Source organism: Pogona vitticeps, chromosome 10 (assembly GCF_051106095.1).
Source record: "Pogona vitticeps strain Pit_001003342236 chromosome 10, PviZW2.1, whole genome shotgun sequence".
In the NCBI taxonomy this organism is placed as follows: Eukaryota; Metazoa; Chordata; class Lepidosauria; order Squamata; family Agamidae; genus Pogona; species Pogona vitticeps.
Window position 1 is genome coordinate 13,708,259 of NC_135792.1, and position 21,215 is coordinate 13,729,473.

Genomic DNA, 21,215 nt, shown 5'->3' on the forward strand with positions numbered 1-21,215 from the left:
TTGTTGGCGTTCAGAACTGCAGCTCCCATCAGCCCTAGCTCGGACGGCCCATGGTAAAGGCTGATGGGAGTTGCAGTCCAGCCGCGTGAAGGCTCACCCGTCCAGTTGAGGGAGCCGAGGCCCTGCCTCTCCGCTCTCGTTTCGCGCCGCCCGCCTCGGCCTCCGCGGCCCGCTGGGTGGCGATGGCGGGCCCGAAGGCTGCGCGAGGCGGGAGGGAGGGAGGGAGGGAGGGAGGAAAGGAGGCGGGCCGGCCGAGCAGCCGCCGGGACGAACTTCACTCACCCTTCCAACCGGCGCGGGCCGAGTCGCCTGAGATGAACTCGCGGGTGCGACACTGGCGGGAGGCCGCCACGGTGCTGCTGGCAGCCGGGGGCAGTGGGGGCGGCTCCGGCTCCGGCCCTGCTCGCCCGCCGGGCGCCTTCGACTACAAGGTGCTGCTCCTGAGGCGGAGCCCGCGCAGCGTCTTCATGCCCAGCGCCCACGTCTTCCCGGGCGGCGTGGTGGACGCGGCCGACTTCTCGGCGGACTGGTTCCAGCTGCTTCCCGAGCCGCCGCCGCCGCACTGCGGGCTCCGCTCGGTCCGAGCCGACGGGCCGCGGGCGCCGCTCTTCGCCGCCGAGCGCCCGGAGCTGGGCTCGGCGCTGCCGGCCGACGTGGCTTTCCGCATCTGCGCCATCCGGGAGACCTTCGAGGAAGCCGGCGTGCTGCTCTTGGTGCCCAGCGGCAGCCCCACCGGCGGCGGCGGCAGCGGCGGCGCCTCTGCCTCCGCCTCGGCCGGGCCGGCTCGCCTGCTGCCCCCGGAACAGCTGCCGCCGGGCCCCGAGCTGGCGGAATGGCGCCGGAGGGTGCAGCGGCAGCCGGTCAGCTTCTTCGAGCTCTGCTGCCACCTGAGGTGCGTGCCCAACATTTGGGCGCTGCACGAGTGGAGCAACTGGCTGACGCCCGTGGGCCGGGCCGGGCGAGGGGGCCGCCGCTACGACACGGCCTTCTACCTCTGCTGCCTCGGGCAGGGCCCGCCGGAGGCCTCGCACGACCAGGTCGAGGTGACGGCGTGTCAGGTGAGGGTGAGGGTGAGGGAGGCGGGCAGGTGGGCGCAGCGGCGGTCGGTCGGTCGCGGGGCGAAGGGGCCTGGAACCGCCTCGCTGCTGGTCTTGCCGCCCCCTCGCCCGATCCTAGCCCGTCTCACCTTGCCTTCGGCAGGCAGGCTTTTCAAATTCCTTCTCTTCGAGTCTTGCCTCTCCAAGTATCGCCACATCCACTCTCCAGACCTGCTGCCTTGCAGCCTTTATCTGTTGTTAAGAAATACTTCTTCTACTGTATCCTGCTTCTCATTCATACAGATCACAAAGTGGTTCCCACCCGCACCATACACAATAAAACAAGAAAGCCACAGTCTTCCCACATGTGAGAGCACTCAAAATATATCAGGGCTATAAAAATGCCAAATTCAATATTTTCTTTCCCAGTAAATGCCTAAAACTCTTCAGCACTGAGGCTGACATATTAAGAAGAGAAGATGGGTATCCAGGTATTTATGTACGGTACTTAATTAGATTGATATCCTGCTATCCAAGGAGCACTTGATGTTGTTTTATTTGTTTGTTTAAGGTACCTCTTCAGATGGAAGGGCTTTAGGAAGCATATCTAATAGTAAATAATAGTAGTAGTGATAATAACATGCAAATTAGGTTAGCAATCTGAAAACTTGGATAGAAAAAGGAAACTAAAATTTACTTACAATCACTGGAGTTAAATCTAATTCTGGTCCTGAATAGACTAGGTTTGTTGAAATTAGTGGAACTTAATGTTATTTGGGATGAACGTCCCATTCGTTTAAATAGGTTTATTCTATTTGGGACTAAAATTGGATTTAATCCACTGTCCCCATACCAAATTTTATCATCACAACATCTCTCTGAAGGATGCTGGGCTGATCATAAGTGAATACACCAGAAGAAAAGGGTCTTTGAGGTCTCATCTGACACCAGATCTGATAAACCAATCATTCCACTCTATGATTTTTTATGGGAAAAGGTGATTTTCAGCAGGAAAGTGGCACAGAGCACTGCTTTAGATTGTGAAGCTGTCATCTGCCTTTTCCTCAAAATACATGGGGTCAGTTAAGTGCACTTGTTTTTTAGAAGAAGTAAATGTAATGTTTGATCCTCTGTGAGAAGGCTGTTCAAACTAAGAAGAGGGAAACGACATGCTTCTGTAGTTCTGGGGGATGGGGGGGGAGAAAAATAATAAGGCCAGTCCTAAAGACAAATACGAAGTCGTTTTGATCTCATAGAGACTTGTTACTTCTGTTTAGAATTGCCTCAGGCTGTTTCAAGGTAAAGACTTTTCTGTCATGAAAATACTACTATGCCTGTATGTAAGGTGCCTTTAGTTCTACCCTAGATAGTCAAGCCATAGGAATGAATTTTCCAGGAATGTACTATGCATAATTACAGGCCTCAGATCATATCAATTGTTTCACGTGCAAGGCTGGACTAGTGCAAAACTGCTCTTGAGGACCATGACCATTACTGTGTTGGAGTCAAAGTGAGAGAAACCATTCATGACAACACAGATCATATCAGTAGTGTCAGTCTAGTGTTGATGGGACTGGTAGGCAGGGAATCCCATGTCCATAGCTGGTAGAGCTAGATTACAATGGGAATCCCATGTCCATAGTAAGATACAGCTAGATTATAATGGTTTTATTCTTTTTATTTCCCCCTGCAATGACACAGAATTCTTTTGTGGCTTATTCTCTCTTGGGAGAAATAGCTTTAACTCTGCTATCCCTTCTAGCCATGGGAAAGGGAGAATTCCCCACTTGCCAACAATGGCTCCTATATTATTTTATCATCCCTCCCTCTGCTTTCTCATCTGCTAGTTGGAGGACTCTTTGAGCTGTAGTCCCAAAAAATAAGTATTCTAAAATTTGCTTTAAAAATTGCTCACATCTACATAATATTTGCAATGTCTGCCTTCCTTGCAAGATTAGAAGAATTGCAGAAAAAATTAAGTGCATAAATGACCCGATGTGAAGTGATTTGGAATATTCTGAACCAGATTCCTAGGGAAATTACAAATGATTGGAAATGGTATGTTCTTTATTCCTTTTCAGTGGTCATCGCCTTTGGAAGCACTTGAACTCTTTAAATCTCAAGACATCTGGATCGCACCTCCTCAGTTTTATGAGTTATACAGACTCTACAATTTCTCATCACTTCATGATCTACATAGATTTGGCTCTGAACGAGCTTTAGAAGGATGTGAGCGTTGGATGCCTGTAATATTGGTTGCCTCAGATGGTCACATACAGCTTTTACCAGGTAGACGAAAATTGGGATTGTATTCATTATTTAAATAGTTATAAGCTTTATTTATATTTTCAGGTGAAAATAATAGAATAATAGAGTTGGAAGGGCCTATAAGGCCACTGGGTCCAACCTGCTGCTCAAAGCAGGAATCCAAATCAAAGTAGATCTGACAGATGGTTGCCTAATTTTCCCTAGAATGCCTCCATTGTTAGAGCACTCATCACCTCCAAAGGTTATTTGATCCATTTTCATACTGCTTTAACAGTTATGACCTTTTACCTGTTATTCAGCTGAAATTTGGCTTCCTATAATTTGAACCCATTATTGTATGTCCTGCACTCTGACATGATTGAGAACAGATTGTACCCCTGTGTATGACAGTTTTTCAGATATTTGAAGAATGTAATCATATCTCGCCTCAACTGTCTTTTCCCAAAGCTAAACATGCCAGGAGGGGGGTTCCAGTCTTTCCTCATACTGTTTGCTTTCCAGTCCTCCGATCGTCCTTGTTGCCCTCCTCTGTTCCCCTTTGTTGCCATCCTTCTTGAATGTGGCATTCAAGAAGCATATCTAGGTTAATAATCTCTAAACTATGTACTCAAGAGGAGGCCTAATTAGTGCTGAATAGAGGGGGACTAGTACTTCACAGATCTGAAGAATACTTCTGTTAATGCATCGTAAAATATCGTGCCATTTTTGCAGCTGCATCACATGTTGTCTCATATTCGCCTTATAGTCTACAACTACAGTGGTGCCTTGCTTGACAACATTAATTCATTCCAGCGAAATTGCTGTAGAGCAAAAACGTCAAACGAAATAAAAAAACCTATTGAAACGCATTGAAAACCATTCAGTGCGTTCCAGTGGGCTGAATACCTGCTCGTCCAGCGAAGAACCTCCATACGGCAGCCATTTTTGGTGCCTGTAAAGCGAGGAATCCGTCGTAGAAAACAGCGGGGGGCCATTTTCTTCAGCCAGCGACCATTTTGAAACCCAACAATCAGCTTTTTGCTGATTGTCGTAAAGCGAAAATCGGTTCCTGAAGCAGGGAACCAATCATCGTGCAGCGAAAAAACCCCATTTAAAACATTGTTTTGCGAACGCAAAAATGTCAACATAAAGCGGATTCGTCATAGAGCGGGGTAATCGTCCAGCGGGGCACAACTGTATTCCAAGATCCTTCTTGTATGTTATTACTGAGCCAAGTATCCCCAACTTATAATGGTGCATTTGGTTTCTTTTTCCTAAGTGTAAAACTGCATTTATCCTCGTTAAATTTCATTAAGTTGTTTTCAGCCCAGTCCTTAAACCTATCAAGAATTTTTTTAAATTTTGTTCCTGTCTTCCAAAGTATTAGCTATTCCATCCAGTCTTGTGTCATCTGCAAATTTTATAATAGGTTGATCCTTTGGAGATTTCTGCTCAGGTATTTAAGTATCAGATTGTGGGGCCAGTGGCTGAGAGTTCAATTCTCCACTCTGCCCTTCAGAAGAAGAGCCAACCTGTGTAGTCATGGGCAAGCTTCATGGTCTCAGAGCACACCCCTCCCCAAGAAGAGAACAGTAAAATATTTCTGTGTATTCTCTACTTAGAAAACCCTGACAAGGGTCACAATAAGTCATAATTGACTTGACAGCACACAATTATTATTTTTATTCTTTATTTACGATTTCTCAAAGTAACATGGTTTCTTTTCCTGAATTACATGGTGTTAACTATAGTGTACTATTGCAATATGTTGATTCTTTGCTGAGTTAAATTACCGTATTTTTCGCTCCATAAGATGCACCTGTCCATAAGACGCACCCAATTTTTAGGAGAAGAAAACAGGAAAAAAATCTGTTTTCTTCTCCTAAAAATTGGTGAGCCTTATGGAGAGATCTATCTTATGGAACGCAACCTAGGACCCTTTGGAGGCTCACCCTGCCCCCCCCCGGGGTCAGAGGGGCCAAAATCGCCACCTTCTGGGGCTCTTTTGAGGCTTGGAAAGCTTCAGAAGAGCCCCAGAAGGTGGCAATTTTGCCCCCTTTAGCCCGGTGGGGGGGCAGGGTGAGCCTCCAAAGGGTCCTAGATTGTGTTCCATGACCCTTTAGAGACTCACCCTGCCCCCCTGGGGGCCAGGGGGGCAAAATTGCCACCTTCTGGAGCTCTTTTAAGGCTTGGGAAGCTTCAAAAGAGCCCCAGAAGGTGGTGATTTCGCCCACGCTGGCCCCGGGGTGGGGGGGTGGGGGTAGCGTGGCAAGGGTCCGAGGGAGCTTTCCAGACCCTTGCCACGCTACCCCCACCCTCCCACGGGGCGAGCGCGGGCGAAATAGCGACCTTCCAGGACCTTTTGAGAGGTTTTCAAGCCTCTCAAAAGGTCCTGGGAGCTGGCGATTTCGCCTGCGCTGGCCCCGTGGGGGGTGGGGGTAGCGTGGCAAGGGTCCGAGGGGGCCTTCCAGACCCTTGCCACACTATCCCCAGCCCCCCACGGGGCGAGCGCGGGCGAAATAGCGACCTTCCAGGACCTTTTGAGAGGTTTTCAAGCCTCTCAAAAGGTCCTGGGAGCTGGCGATTTCGCCCGCGCTGACCCCGTGGGGAGTGGGGGAGCATCCCACGGGTCCTGGAAGGCTCCCTCGGACCCTTGCGACGCTCCCCCCCACGGGGCCAGTAGGGGCGAAGTCACCACCTTCGCTCCATAAGACGCACAGACTTTCTACCCCCCTTTTGGAGGGGAAAAGTGTGTCTTATGGAGCAAAAAATACGGCATATTTCCAACAGATGCGAGTTCTTACAAAAATACACTTGTTTCTTCTTGAAGACCACATTTTGATTGCTTTTTGCTTTGTCTTGTTTGCATTTGCAATTAGTCTTGCATGGTTGATTGCTTCCCCCCCCCCTTCGGCTGGAAGGGATTAGTCGTGTTTCCGACTAGTCTTGCAGTGATTTTTTTTGGTGATTTTTTCTTCGGTCAGAACGGATTAATTACATTTCAATGCATTCCTATGGGAAATGGTGCTTCGAGTTACGACCATTTCGAGTTACGACCATCTTCCTGAACCAATTAAGTTCATAAGTCGAGGTAGCACTGTACAGTCCCAGACAGAGACCCACTTTATTGGTGTATTCACATCTTTTATGATTTGCATTCCTGTGTATTGAGAGAAAGCCTGTAAGAAGAATATTGCCTCCACATCAGTTTTGAATCTTAGCAAACTGCTAACCTGGTAACAAAGGGATGTGGTGGCGCTGTGGGCTAAACCGTAGAAGCCTGTGCTGCAGGGTCAGAAGACCAGCAGTCGTAAGATCGAATCCACGCGATGGGGTGAGCGACTGTCACTTGTCCCAGCTCCTGCCAACCTAGTGGTTCGAAAGAATGCAAATACGAGTAGATAAATAGGTACCACCTTGGTGGGAAGGTAACAGCGTTCCGTGTCTAAGTCGCACTGGCCATGTGACCACGGGAGATCATCTTCGGACAAAATGCTGGCTCTATGGCTTGGAAACGGGGATGAGCACCACCCCCTAGAGTCGAACACGACTGGACAAAAATTGTCAAGGGGAACCTTTACCTTTACCTAACCTGGTAACAGAGCAAAATCACTAGCAACACAAGGATGAAGATAATTGAAAATAAATTATTATATATAACTAAAGAACAATATATTCTGTTTTTTTAGGTGATGAACTTTATCCAGATGATCCTGATCTTACAGGAGAAAGAAAACCTGTTCTGACATCAAACAAAAAGATTGAAGATCTGATGAAAGGGGCTAGTAAGCTTCACCGGATAGTGACTCATGATCTCCATAACGTTACTATTTGTGTGAATATCCAGGCCAAATATAAACATATCAACCCATTGGTAGTGGACTCTAAAGTGGGAAATAATGCAGATTGTAATAGCAAATTATAATAATAGATATATATCATTACACTTGTGTGTGTGTATGTATGTGTACACACACAGCCTGTAAAATATTTCCTGAATATGCTGCCAAAAACCTTCAGATCTTGCTATGCAACACATTTTGAGAGCAGCAAGTGTGACTACATTTACAAGTTTACTTGTGAAATTCAAGCCTGGATTTAGGCTTCTGTCTATACATTTGTAATTATTTTTTCTTCAAATTTTGTGCAAACATGCCATTTGAGGAGTGGACATCTGTCTATGAAGAATATGAACTCAATCTACATGTTTAAAGATTTAGATTACAGTGGCACCTCGCAAGACGAATTTAATTGGTTCCATGGTCAATGCCGTCTTGCAAAAAATTCTTCTTGCGAGGCGCGTTTTCCCATAGGAATGCATTGAAATCTAATTAATGTGTTCCTATGGGAATTTTTTTTTTAAAAAAAGTCGCTTACCAGTTAGGGAGCTGGGGCAGCACCATCGGAGGACTGGCGGGGGGGTCCCCACGCCGCGATTGCTGGCTTTGGAGGTCCCCCACCAGTCCTCTAATGGTGCAGAAAAGCCTCCGAAGTGCTCTGAAGCCGGCACACGCGGTTGCGGGGCACCCCTGCCAGTGTTCTGATGGCTTTCTCTGCACCATCAGAACACTGGTGGGGGTGCCCCGCAACTGCCTGTGCCGGCTTCAGAGCACTTCGGAGGCTTTTCCTGCACCATCCACGGACTTGCAGGGGTGCTGGGCTAGCCTCTGCAAGCGCTGCTCGCCGGCTTTGGGGGTCCTCCTTTGGCAAGCCTCGGAAAGTAAAAAGACTTTTTTTTTTCTTTTTACCTTCCGAAGCTTGCTGAAGGCAGAGGGAAAGGGCGGGAACTTCAAAAATGGTGCCAGGCAAACCTCTGCAAATGCCCATCACTGCGCGGAGGGACCCCCACGAGTCCTGGGATGGTGCAAGGTAAGCCCCAGTGGACCCCCAAAGCCGGCGAGTGGCACTTGCAGAGGCTAGCCCAGCACCCCCATGGCAAAGCGCCGCTTTCAGAAGCCTCCCGGGGCTTCATCTTGCGAAGCAAGGCCATAGGAACGATCATCCTGCGAGGCACAAAAACCGTAGCCAGACCCATTTGTCTAGCAAGTTTTTCGTGCCGCGAGACGTTCCTCTAGCGAGGGACCACTGTATTTAAAAGACAACCTGGCCATATTTGGTTCTAGTCAATGTAGGGCTCATTTGTCAATACTGGGATGAGATGAACTGTTTAATATCTATAGTTCAGTACCTTGAACTGTTCTGCTTTTGAGAGTGAGCCTCTTAAGCATGTTTATGTGGGAGTGATCCTCACTATGTTCAGTGGGATTTACTTTTAAAAAACCGTTTAGGATTTCAGTTTTGCAGGTATAAAAGACCTATGAATTTGATTATTATTAATTATTATTAATTTGAAAGTTCTATTTCTAGAACAGGAAGACACTTTTCTAGATACGCTGACCTGCTTAGTGGTGTATAATTATAATTTCATACTGTACATAAAATAAATACCATGTTTGTATTCATTCAGTGTACAGTACTGTATATTGAATGTACATTTGGATTACAGTTTTGGTATGTTCTCTCTAAAATGTCACAACAAATGTGCATTTTTCCTGTGTCGCCTGAATATAAATATTCTTTATGTGAATTATTGTTAAAATAAAGATTTATTTTCAGCAACATTGGTCACATTGACTACTTTAATCATTGGAAAGTTACAGTAAGTCATTGTACATCTTCCAAAATGTAGTTTGCTTTCATATTAAGAATAGTTCCTCAACACAATGTGGCCTGAGCTTTTCGGATTTTTATTTTTTAAAGTGTCAGCATATTGGAAGATTAAATTCAAACTTTGTTATATTTCTGGGGCATCCAAACTTAAGTTTGTGATTTATGTACAGCTCTAATAGTTCATGAAAATGAAAAGAAACTACTAGAAATGACTTTGTTGTGCAGGGCTTAAGGGAGCACTGTTTTTCCTCATTACAGTTTATAAAATGGAACTAAGAAATGAGGAGAAAGTTCACTATAAGAAAAGTGAGTAGTGTAAACAATGAAAAAAGTATCCTTTAAAAGTATAGTTTTATATTTATGTGTTTTGAGGGTTGGAAAAATGTTAGAAATATGAGTACATGAGGAACAGAAAGAAAACATACTGCAGTTGACACAGTTTGAGTCAAATGCTTTATTTCTTTTTTTTGTTGCATGAAAGATGTCCCAAAAAAGTTTACTGAACCATTTGTATTTAATTTTTAAATCATCTTAGTAAATGGAAAATGTATTTGCCAGTTACTGTATAATGACACAGAGCTGGTTGGACAGCTCAATGGTTTAAATCAGGGGTCAGGGAACTTTTTTACCCTTTACACCCCAAAAAATTTATGTACGCTGATATTACCCCCTTGATTTGAAAGGAAGGATCTCAGTCACGTACAGCCAGTTGAGCGCCGCCACCGAAGCCTCGCCGCCCACGGCCACCTTCTCCTCCACCTGGTGGGCCTGTGCTCAGTCTTTGGCCCCATGGGGGTGGCTCCTCTTCTCCGTCAGCAGGCGGCTCCTGGGCGGCTGTCGAAGAGCAGCAGGTGGCTCGCCCGCAGGGGACGCCCAACACCGCCTCCGGCAGCTGCTCGCCGGGGTGGCTGCGTCACACCTTGGCATCAGGGCTCCCGCAGGCCTCGCCGTCGAAGCGCCATGACAGCTGCCACATGGAGGGCGAGAGGCTCTGTCAGCCCCCCTGGGCGGCATGGAGGCGCTGCTGAAGGAAGCTGTGCGGCTGGGCGAGTACCGCTGCCACCTGACAGGCTCCTCTGGGAACAGGGGTGTGGGGTGGCAGCCTGGTGCCAGGAGGCTGAGCCTGGCCCAGGCCACCGCCATGGCCGCGCCCACCCCCCTCCGCCGCAATCCACCTCTCTGGCACTAGAAGGAGAGGCTTCTCCTGGCGGGGGTGCTCCAGCCGCTTGCCCTGGCCTCACCCTCCGCCATGGCCAGCCCCACCGCCGCCACCTCAGCTGCCCTACGCCACCGACTGGGGCCCATCGCTGGCCACCGTCCACCGTGGTTCAGTTGCAGCAGGGCTGGAGAAGAGGGCGGGATGGGGGCGATTGGGCTGCCGGGAAACCCCCCTCCAGGCAGAAGAGGAGGAAGGGGGGGAAGGGATTAGGGTCACGTCCTCGTTACCCCCAGGATTTTCATTTTTACCCCATTTGGGGTAATTTACCCCTGTTCCCTGACCACTGGTTTAAATAGTTCGATTCCCCCTTTCTGCGGTTAGAGTCAGCCTGTATGGCCTTAGGCAAGCTGCACAGTCCCAGGGTGCCCCCAGAAGAAGAAAATTGTGCACCACTTCTGAGTATATTTTTTACCTGGAAAGCCGTGAAAAGGGTTGCCATCGTTGATAATTGATTAGATGGCACATGATTATTATAAAGACACAAAAGAAATAATCAGGATCCACTGCCTTATATTTGAACAGTTTACTTTGACAAGAGAGATACAGTTTCTCTGGGGCTACTGTTGTATTCGCATAATTTCAAATTCACTGTAAGAAGTTATTTAAAAAACAATTACAGTGAAGACCAATAAAGCATAACAAAAATATGAAATAAATCATTATTACACAATTGTATGAAATGTGGGAAATGCATGGTAACCAATATCTTTAGTTATCCATTATTCTTAAAATAGGCATTGTACTTATAAAGGGAATTAGGACTCCACCTTCCTGGGCCAGGCAGAAGAGCAGGAACCAGGTATTGCAGATGGCACATAGCTTAGTGATTTTGTTGTAACTGATTGTACTTTATATGTTTCAATGACTGCTTTTTTTCCTTAGCCTATATTCATTCTCCTGTGAGGAAAAAATATCTTTTCAACCTACCTTTAGTAGATAGTAGGCTTAAATCTTATATACAGCTGAGAGGTCTGACAGAACTCAGTGGGCTTACATCTCAGTAAACGTGCATGAACTTGCCTTTTTAAGTAGCTACTTATTTATGGATCACTGATAGTTTCAGAATCAATGGATTCAGGATTAGCACTAAAATAATTGGTCAATAATGTCATAAATTGTAAGATCTTTGATGCAGGGGAGGTAAGCTATTTATATAAGCATAACTGATAAGCGTTGAATTTATATTTGTCCTATTGAAAGGAACAGAGACATTAATTTAAAAAAAAGCTAGACTCATAAGTGTGCATGCAGTAAAGAGGTAGGGTGAAGAAATTCACTCCACTGAATGAGTATGACTCATGGATTAAATGAGGATTAAAGCAGAGGTAGCAGAAACATTTTCAGTCCAGAAGGTAGCTGCATTAGCCTGATTCCAGCCTTAAAGTGAGTTAAAACAACCATGTTCTGTGGTACTGCCCTATTAACTAACTATTTTTAATTTCAGAAAAGAACAGAAAATCATTAAGTCTCTCAGGGCACCTTAAGAACTCTCAAAATAATGAGAGTAGTTAGCTACCTTAGGCTGTTAAAGCGCAAAAAATAAAGAGTTGAGGAACATGTAAGGCTGGCAAATTCATTACATTATAAACATCTGCTTTACTGTGGTATAAACCTTTGTGGATTATGGTTTTTCAGCCTGTCTGCTTACATTTTCCTCCCTCTCTCTGTATTTGTGTGTAGGTATAAGCTTGCCAGCTGAGGAGATCATACATCTGCTACAGTGGGCTCCAAGCCACAACTTTATACCCCAGAATCATTCTGTTACTCCTGTAACATATCACAAAACCCTTTATTTATTCTGGGTGTCCTGCAATTAAAATGAGAAAGTTGGCCCTACTTTGTGTTCACACTCCTTCAGTATTTATCCACTTTGACTGCACAATCCATTACACTTCTGACAATAGTGAATTTATTGAATTGCATCTACCGTAATCCTATGAAAGCACAAAGATGCTAAATTGAGTGTTATGGATCCCAATTCTGAGTAAATAGGTGCAAAAGAAGAATTACCACTATGCTTTGCACATTTGCTTAGGTGTAAATCTTCAGCACAGTGAGATCTACTACAGTATTCCACAATAATCACACACTGAATTCCATACTGGCTCATCTAATAAGCTCAAAGTCTAATGAGGTCAGTCTGAAATACACCCCCCCACACACACACAAAGGTGCTCAACAAAATTGGTTGGGGATATGGATAGGATGGCTCCATATCTTCAGCTTACATTAACTGAAATAAGTGAGAGTTATTTGTAATGGACTTGGTCCATTGACTTCAGTAGGTCCATTCTTTGTGTAACTAAATCCGAATGTGGGCCCAAATATTTATATTTATATAATATAAACATTTATATAATATAAACATTTATTATAAAAGGGGCAAAATACTGGAATGTGCTGCTTAATGAAAGCCGTTAAAAATGCTACCGCTGTAAGGACTACTGCCAACCCCAAACACATGGGGTGGGTTTTAAGTGGATGTGGCTTACTGAGGAAAAGATGTCCATAAAAACTGTAGAGATGCGGAAATGTGCATAGGTACACAGACACGTATATAAATTTATAGTACATGAATTCATATTGCAGTCCAAAAAGGCCATTTTCTCAAGCTGTCTCCCCTTTCACACGCGCGTATCTGTATGCCCACATGCGGGTACACAAAGTACAGTATATAGTACGAGTAATAACACTATATACACGCCGAAATGCCCGCACGTGCACATACAAGTGCGCGCACGTGAGGAAAAGGGAGAGACCGAGGGCTAGGAGAAAGGGCTTCTCTCTCCAGGCTCCAGCTCCCATGTTGGCGGAGGGGAAGGTGAGCCCCTTCAACCCCTCGGTCTCCCTTTCTCCTCAAAACGAACGCCGCCACCCAAACGCTCCTGGCGTAACCGCGAGGGAGGGGCTACCCGTTCCCCGTTTGCGCCGGAACGGGTGGTGGCGACGCATGCGCGAGGCGGAAACGGGCCGCACCTCGTCTTCCAGCCTCGCGCGTGAGGGAACGGAAGGCGTTAGGACTGGAGGAGGAGGACGAGGACGGGCGGGAACGTGTCGAGCGAGAGCGCGTGCGCGGCCGTTGGGGTCCCTTTCCAGAGGGTTGGACCCCCCCCCACCGGTTCTTGTTCCGAGGTGAAGCCAGCTTCGCCTTGGCTGTGGGAGGGCGGCTTGTTTTATCTGTTTGCCCTCTTCCTACCCCACGACGCAGTGGCGACTTTAAATAGGTTGCACCTGCCCGCTTTTTTTTATTTTTTATTTTTTTGCCTCTCGGGGGAAGCAGAAACCGCGGAGGACGTTATAGGGGCGAGTTTCGGTGTGTAGGGGGGAGGATGGGGGGAAATAATGCATTTCAGGAAGGGCAGGTGCCCCAGGTAGGGAAAGAGAGGTCTCCCTCCTGCTTCAGGTCTGCTTGGCAAGAGGGAGCAGCTCTTTGGGTGAAGGGGAACGGACCGCGTGGCCCCAAACGGAACATTTAATTGTTTATTGCATGTTTGGGGTGCCTCTCCTCAACGGAGCCCAGAGCAGAATATGCTTCTCTGCCACTCGCCCCCACCCCACCCTGTACTCACAACCCTACCTGGTGGATGAGGCTGAGGAGAAAGAATGGGGACGGAGGTTCTGCAGGAATTGTGGTGGCCGCTTGTGGATTTCAACCCATACTAATCTGTACCAGTTTGGTGTTGTGCCCATTACAACCCTTTGGCACATACGCATGCAAGCTTCATGATCTCTAGGTATTTTGACTCTGTGTAATGTGCTGGTTGCATTGTTGGAAGGCACAACATGATGGTTGTGATGCCACTGAATCAGCCCCACCAGAGGTCAGGATAGGCCTACTTCCCACCATACAGGAAGACAGGATTGCTCTTCCACCTTTTCCCAGGATTTTATGATAGGACAGTCTTTTGATCTGAGGAATTCACCTTGGTTGACAAGAGCGAGGGCTAAGTGTGAGAGTGAGAGAAGGAGGGTCTTGGCTCCTCCGTTTAGAGGTTGAGCTTCTCTGATTAGTCATTGTGACACTGCTTGAATTGTACTTCAGCAGCTTAGGGGATGATTGCATCCTGACCCATAGCCTAGGCAGTTTTAAGAATGTGCAACGCAACATGCAGACAATACACACAAATACAGAGTCAAAATACCTAGAGATTAAATATCTTAAAAGTCTCTCTCTGTGTCCTCACAGTATCTATGAGGGCTTGGAGGTTGCTAGTTGGTCATGTGATTGCAGGGGTGGTTGACCTGTGTACATATTCTCACTGTCCATTAGGCTTAATAGAGGGCATATGCTAAAGAAACACATTGAGATGTGAGGTGGCAACCCTAAACCACTCCTTGAACATCTCATGTGCCTCAAAAATCCTGTTACAGGGTTGTAAATCTGAAGTGAGTTGATGGGATATAAAAACAGTGTGAAACAGCTACTTTCAAGTCTAATCACTGTCATATTTCATCCTATTGTTTTTACTTGTTACTTTAGTAGGCCACCTGCATGGTCTTTTCAATCTGCTACACAAATCACAAGCTATCCTAAAAGGTAATGCTTCTAAAAGGTCATGTTCAGATATATCCTAGTTGAAAATACAGTTTGATTCGGTTTGGGCAGAACTGTTTTTGATCCTGCAAAACTGATTTATAGTGTAATCGTGCCAATGTTTACTCAGAAGTCCCACTCCACTCATTGATACTCTTTCCCTGAGTCACAAATTGCACTTTTACTTCATGATCACTAGGGGGCAGATTTCAATAACATTTCTCATTTTTCTGCAGCCTTCATTTGAATCCATAAGCAAGTTCAAAGAGCCCGAAAAACCCACAACAACCACAAGTTCAAAGTGTTTGTGAGTAATCTGGCATTTCCCCCTAGTGATCACATATGTGTATTGCTTTGTGATACATAACATATTTAATTTATTTTTCTGATACAAATGATTACTTTATTAATTCTGACCTACCATGACTGCTTCAATAGAACTAAGATGTATAGTTGGTTAAAAGTTGACAGTAGCTAAATTATTGAAATAACCCCATTGCCTGGTTCTCCGTGACTTTATGGATTATGCTGGAAACCTGTATATGAATTTTCTGAAATCTAAAGCTGCTTAGATTATGGCCTGGTTGTTTTAAACTCAAAATTAAATTTAAATGAATTATTTCATTTTAAGAAAATAATTTCCTGATATATTTGTTACTTTTCTGTGTGTTTTCAAAGGTTTATCTAACGCTTGAAGAAAATGCTTGAAGTCTTTATTTTGAAGGTATTGTAACTTTTTAAAGACGGAATGCATACCCACTCCAACCATACACAGTGGCTACAGTATTTTAATATAAAATTATGTTTTTTTGTTTTAATAGATTGAAAATCCAAACTGCTTTTGGGTTGGCATAAAAGGAGGTGGAACGTTTATAATTGATGAAATAGAATATAAAAAACTTCAGTCTGAGATGAATCAGTTCTATAACAAGACTTACAGATATGCGGATGAAGTCAAGCCGCCTACGTTAGAAGAGGGACAGGTAATGTTATGTAATTGTTTGACAAGACAGTGAAGAAGAGAAAATGATAGTTAGTCCTAGGCTGATGATACTCAGTGTGTCGTAGTAGATAGAGTGATGGACTAGGACTGAGGACACCTGGATTTGAATCCCTGCTCATCCATGGAATCTTCCTGGAAGTGTGAAAATGGTAAAAACACTCCTTATGTATCACACTTACCTTAAAAACTCCATTAGGGTTGCTACAAGTTGATTCTGACTTGAAGGCATATACCAACTGGGACTAGTTCTAGTTTCCTTCTGAAAATGTATGGTACTAACTTAAGCTTTAATAGGCATAGAAATACAAGGTCATGTTATAGTAGGTATTTATAGACAACATTTAGAATTAGTTTTAAATGTCTGTAGAAGAAATTTTGTAAAAACAATGCCATATTTCTGCTTCCTTTTTTTGGTACTGCACATGATTATAATTTTCCCATTGTGAGTGTTGGAGAGTAAATAGACAGCAGACGCAATGTTAAATTCAGCCCTCTGATACCAGGATACCTGAGTGCAATTTTTGTTTTGTAAAAAAATCACATTCACACTTCTTTCTAAGAAAGTAGGGAAGTTTATGTTAAAGAAATACAGTGGTGCCTCGCAGGACAAAAAACTCGCAAGACAAGTGGTTTTGGCAATGGGGTTGATGACTTGCAAGACAAATGTTCCTATGGCCATGCTTCACAAGAAGAATGTTTTCCTTTTTTTTTGTTTCTGCCTCATATTTGCTGATTTTTAAATGTTTTTCTATGATGTTTAAAAAGTTAAAAGTTTTTTGATTGAAATTTTTTAAAATCATCTGCACAATATGTATGGCTTTAAAGAGCCTTTGTAAACCAAAATTGACTTTGTTCTGACTTTTTTTGCCCACAGGAATGCATCAATTAGATTTCAATGCATTCCCATGGGAAAATGCGTTTCTCAAGACGAATTTTTCGTAGGACAACATTAACCGCGGAACGAATTAAATTCGTCTTGTGAGGCACCACTGTATGCTTATTATGGGGAAGGTGTTAGAAGTCCTAGTTCTAGCTAACTAAATTGGAGATATCATGAGCCATGGCTGCTTCTTTCATATCTAGGGAAGAAATGCAGGCTGTCTTCTGTTTGGGAGGCATGAGCCAATGGTGTGTGAGAAAAGGAAGTGACATCAGCAACCCTAAAAATAGCAATTTGTGATTGAAGGAGGGTCAGTATGGATCAGAAATGTAAAGGACAGTCTATGAAACCTGAGGAGATTCTCTTTCTCTACCCTTCCCCAAGCAGAGATACATATCTTCTTGAGTTTAAGCTAAGTTGCACCCAGTCACTTCCCACAGTAAACTTCCCATAGGTAAAGGTTCCCCTTAACAATTTGTCCAGTTGTGTCCAACTCTAGGGGGTGGTGCTCATCTCCGTTTCCAACCCATAGAGCTAATGTTTGTCCAAAGACAATCTTCCGTGGCCACATGGCCAGCACGACTAGACAAGGAATGCCCATGCTTTTCACTAATTAGATGTTTAATACAAAATTCATGTGGATTGTAATAAATAACAACAAAACTTAAAAAACTCCCATTATATGCTTCTTTTTCAGGTTTGTGTTGTTTATTGTCAGGAGCTGAAATCCTGGTGTAGAGCTGTTGTTAAATCAATCAAATCACATAAAGATTATTATATCACTGAGTGCTTCCTTGTGGATTATGCCCAAATTGTTCATGTGAAAACAGACAGGTATGTAATTATACTATGTTAAAATCAAACAGCTGAAACTGCTCTGAGTGAGACAATGCAGATCTGTATAGTATTATCAGTGAAGTGTTTATGTGTTTCTTCAGTCCTTTGCAAGCACAGAACAACAGGTAATTTCTTATCTATTTGAGTTTATTCTATGCCCCTCAACATGTACTGTGGAAGACTTAATGTTAGCTATCCCAAATGCTTTTGATGTTGTCCATCATTAGGAAAAATATTTATTAATTGTACTATGGAAATTCTGAGGTGTGATTCTTAATTTCCAGAATTTGTAGCCATTGGTCTTACTGGTTGGGGCTTCTGGAAACGAAATCCAAAACATCTAAAGAGTCAGAGTTTAGAACTATTGTCATATCAGATTGTACCAGTTTAATCACGGTGGGCCAGTAGTGGATTTATGTATGTTCATTTAGAAGCTTCTGGCTCCTGACCTCAGCTTACCGTAGGACTTGCTGGAGAGCCATGGCAAATCACTATGTTTCACCATATTTAGGACATGGGAATAAAAATAGCTTATATCAAAGGCAATCAAGAGCAACACAAGATTATGGTCATATTCAGGGTTGGTGTTTTGCTTGTAAAGTATTTAGCTTTGCAAAAGTGTTTAGTAAAAGTTCATTAATTTTGTATTTTTCAATCTGTTTTTTTTTCAGAATTTGTGTTGCCTTAGAATCGTTTATGAGATTGCCCTACAGAGCAAAAAAGTTTCAGTTATACTGTACCAAACCAGTAACTCTACGTGTTAACTACTATACCAACAAGGTAGAGACAGTGTAAGTATGATTTGTGTGAGATCATGTAACATGTTGCATGGTATTATGGCCTCTTCAGGATATCTTTTGCAACTTTCTGGGGATTCCTACACCTATAAAGAAGATCTTGTCTGCATAAACGATTTCCAGTGTGGAAAAGTGCTCCTTTTTATATCTGCCAGAACACTGTACTGTTTGTCCAAATGTTGAAACAAATTTGTTGTCTTTCCCATTTGGCTTATTGTGATGCTACAATGAAATAACCATGTGTGTATTTGTAGTCCTGTTGACAGATGGGATATAGCAGCTATCCAGTATTTCCAAGACCTCCTGCATGGTAAGAAAATATACAGAATATCAATTTCAAATACGTATATGAGCCAATGCATTAAAATAAGGGTAAAATAACCCATCTGTAATATTAAGTTAGGAGACATAATAAGTGCCTGAAGTAAAGAATAGTGGTGAGCTTACTGTTCACAGTACCAAAGTAGTCAGAATACCAAATAAGCAATTCATGTTTAAAGAACCATATCCGGTTGATTAGACTTTAAATATCTGAATTGTTCCCAAAGTCAAAGCCCATTGACTGTGAATGGTCTCCTCAGTTAGTGGCACAACTGTTTGGACCTGATAGTAGATGGTTGACTGCAAAATCATTAGAACAGAGATAAGGAACTTCCTGCTCTCTAAATGCTTTGGACTTTACCACCCAGAATCTTGAGCTACCACAACCAATAGTAAGGGATTATGGGACACAAGACATCTGATGTTCCAAAAGTCCTGTCACCCTATCCTAGAATTTGAATTTTTATATTGCTGATTGAATTTAATCTGATTGTCATTGAACAGGCATTGTGGATTTTTCAAAAATATTTAAATTGATATAGGTTGGTTGAGTATTCAAAACCTTTTAGTGGAAAAGGGCACAACATTTTCTGTTTACAGTAGAACCCTTTATCCACAAGATCATTATCTGCTGATTCAGTTATCTACAGTCTGAAAGTATTAAAAACTATTAAAAGAAAAATCTCCAAATCCCAACTTTTTAACAGTTACCAGAACTGGCCACTAGAGGGTGACAGAGATCATGCTATGAATGCCATTTGCTGGAGAAATCTATTTCCATTATGCCATTAATAGAACTGGCCACAAAAGAGAGCCAGAACCATGCTGTATATAGCATTTGGTACGAGTATTGTAATAGCTTTATCTGTAATCTACATTTTCAGCATCCACAGGGAGCCTTGGAACAGATTCCCCATGGATACAGGGATCCTACTATACCAGACCTGGGCAAAGTGCGGCCCGAGGGCTACATACGGCCCGCGAACCGCTCCTGTCCGGCCCGCGGACAGTTTTGAACATCAAAACCATTTATAGCTTTTTGTCTAAAGTTGATCAGTTGCTTATCTTTAACATACCGCAAAAAACTCTTTAGTATTTATGAAGATTAACAAGTTTAAGATAAAACAATAATAACATCACTGTTTCATTTTATTTTTAAGTAAAGTTGGTTCGGCCCCCGAACACAGTTCAGATTTTTCATGTGGCCCCCCCTATAGAAATTAATTGCCCACCCCTGTACTATACTCATGTGATCATCACATTGAGAACTGTTGGGTGAAATATGTAATTTCTTTTCAGGAAGGTGCTTCCCTCTAAGGTGAGTTTTCCACAAGTGTTCTTGCAAGACCTTGATTCATCTGCGTACAATACGAAATACATTTTAGCCTAGCTGTGGCAACACCTGACCGAATACGTTTAGTTATATTTCTTGTCAACCTAACCTAAGAGGGAGCTAACACATAATGCAGTTTTCTTGTGATCTTGTATTATGCCTATTTTTGATATCTCAAATATAATATAGTAATTCAATTGCAGTATGCTGATTAATATTTTGTCTGTTGTATGTAAATGGCAAATAACCAAGAAGATGTGAGGAAAAAGAAGAAGGTAGCTGATGTTCTTATTCTATTTTTTTATAGTAACCACCCAAGTGGAGGCCAAGTTGTGTGCTTTTAAAGAAGACAGTTTTGATGTCTATCTTTATGTCACAATAAAGGGTGAAAAGGTAAAATAAATCACAGAGAAATCTGTTTTGTGTAACAGTAGCCAGAGTCCTATTGTTGTTGTAGAAGATTTATGTAAAGATATTGTAACAAATTGAAGAGGTGCTGGCATGCATGTGAGTTACATGCCTACTCATGCAACTGAAATGCACATTACCGTATTGTAGCAGGTTACACAAACCTTTTGCAGCTCCAGTAAGATTCTAAGTTTGGAATGGGTATGCAGTTTCTGAGTAGATGCATCTGTCTCTCTCTTCTTGTAAAGAAAAGTGCAGTATTTTCCCTAGTAGAACTAGTTTCATTACATTCCCATTGTCTGGACAGTGTTTACTGTGGACTCCAACTTCTTATGATGCTGAATGGTTGTGATTTGTATGTTCATGTTTTTGCACTGTTTTAACCTGACATCACTTCATCTGTAACAGGCAGTGTAGGAATGCTACTCTTTTTGGAGTATCACTCCCAGAACCCCCAGGCTGAGGGATTTGGGCAGATACAGTAAAAAAAACAAAGAGATGTTTCCAAACTCCATATTCCTGAGCTGCATAGCTGCATGGCACCATGAGTCAACAATTAAAAGACTATTCTCTACAGCCCAGCTTATTTTTGTTACCAAGTCGAAATAGGAGAAAAGAACATGGAGATAAAGTGCAGATCCCCTGCATATGTAGAGAAAGACTAATGTCTCCATCTCCAAGGATTAAAGTACTATGGAAATAGACATGCAGAAGTGCATATAAGTGGAGAAGGAATCCTGCAAATATAAGAATGTGGTGTAGGACTAAAGTTGATGCCCTCAGGAAGAAGAAGAATAGAAATTGAGATTATGTTTTCATTATTTTGATACATACTCATGGTTCCAGACTGGCCATTTTTATATCCTGGTAAAGAGCTTCTGTGTTTCTTCAGACATAAGACAAGCTAGGCACAAAAGTATTTTGCTGAC

The 21,215-nt window shown here is 43.5% G+C and overlaps 2 protein-coding genes across 3 annotated transcripts in view; both read left to right on the forward strand.

Moving 5' to 3' along the window:
- Nucleotides 1-211: 211 nt before the first annotated feature.
- On the forward strand, nucleotides 212-7,405 carry NUDT19 (nudix hydrolase 19). The gene is made up of 3 exons (XM_020799231.3): nucleotides 212-1,058; nucleotides 3,119-3,326; nucleotides 6,974-7,405. The coding sequence occupies exons 1-3, from the start codon at nucleotides 315-317 to the stop codon at nucleotides 7,207-7,209; spliced, it is 1,188 nt and encodes a 395-aa protein (XP_020654890.3). The 5' UTR covers nucleotides 212-314; the 3' UTR covers nucleotides 7,210-7,405.
- A 7,373-nt stretch (nucleotides 7,406-14,778) lies between these two features.
- Nucleotides 14,779-21,215, forward strand: part of TDRD12 (tudor domain containing 12) — a 149,179-nt gene continuing 142,742 nt past the window's right edge. For both annotated transcript variants that reach the window (XR_013538552.1, XM_078380351.1), the window contains exons 1-7: nucleotides 14,779-15,014; nucleotides 15,386-15,431; nucleotides 15,529-15,690; nucleotides 17,288-17,424; nucleotides 18,099-18,218; nucleotides 18,479-18,534; nucleotides 20,186-20,271. Coding sequence is in view for 1 of the 2 variants with exons in the window: in XM_078380351.1 (XP_078236477.1) it covers nucleotides 15,408-15,431; nucleotides 15,529-15,690; nucleotides 17,288-17,424; nucleotides 18,099-18,218; nucleotides 18,479-18,534; nucleotides 20,186-20,271 (585 nt within the window). In the remaining variant the exon portion in view is untranslated. The remainder of the gene's footprint in view (nucleotides 15,015-15,385; nucleotides 15,432-15,528; nucleotides 15,691-17,287; nucleotides 17,425-18,098; nucleotides 18,219-18,478; nucleotides 18,535-20,185; nucleotides 20,272-21,215) is intronic.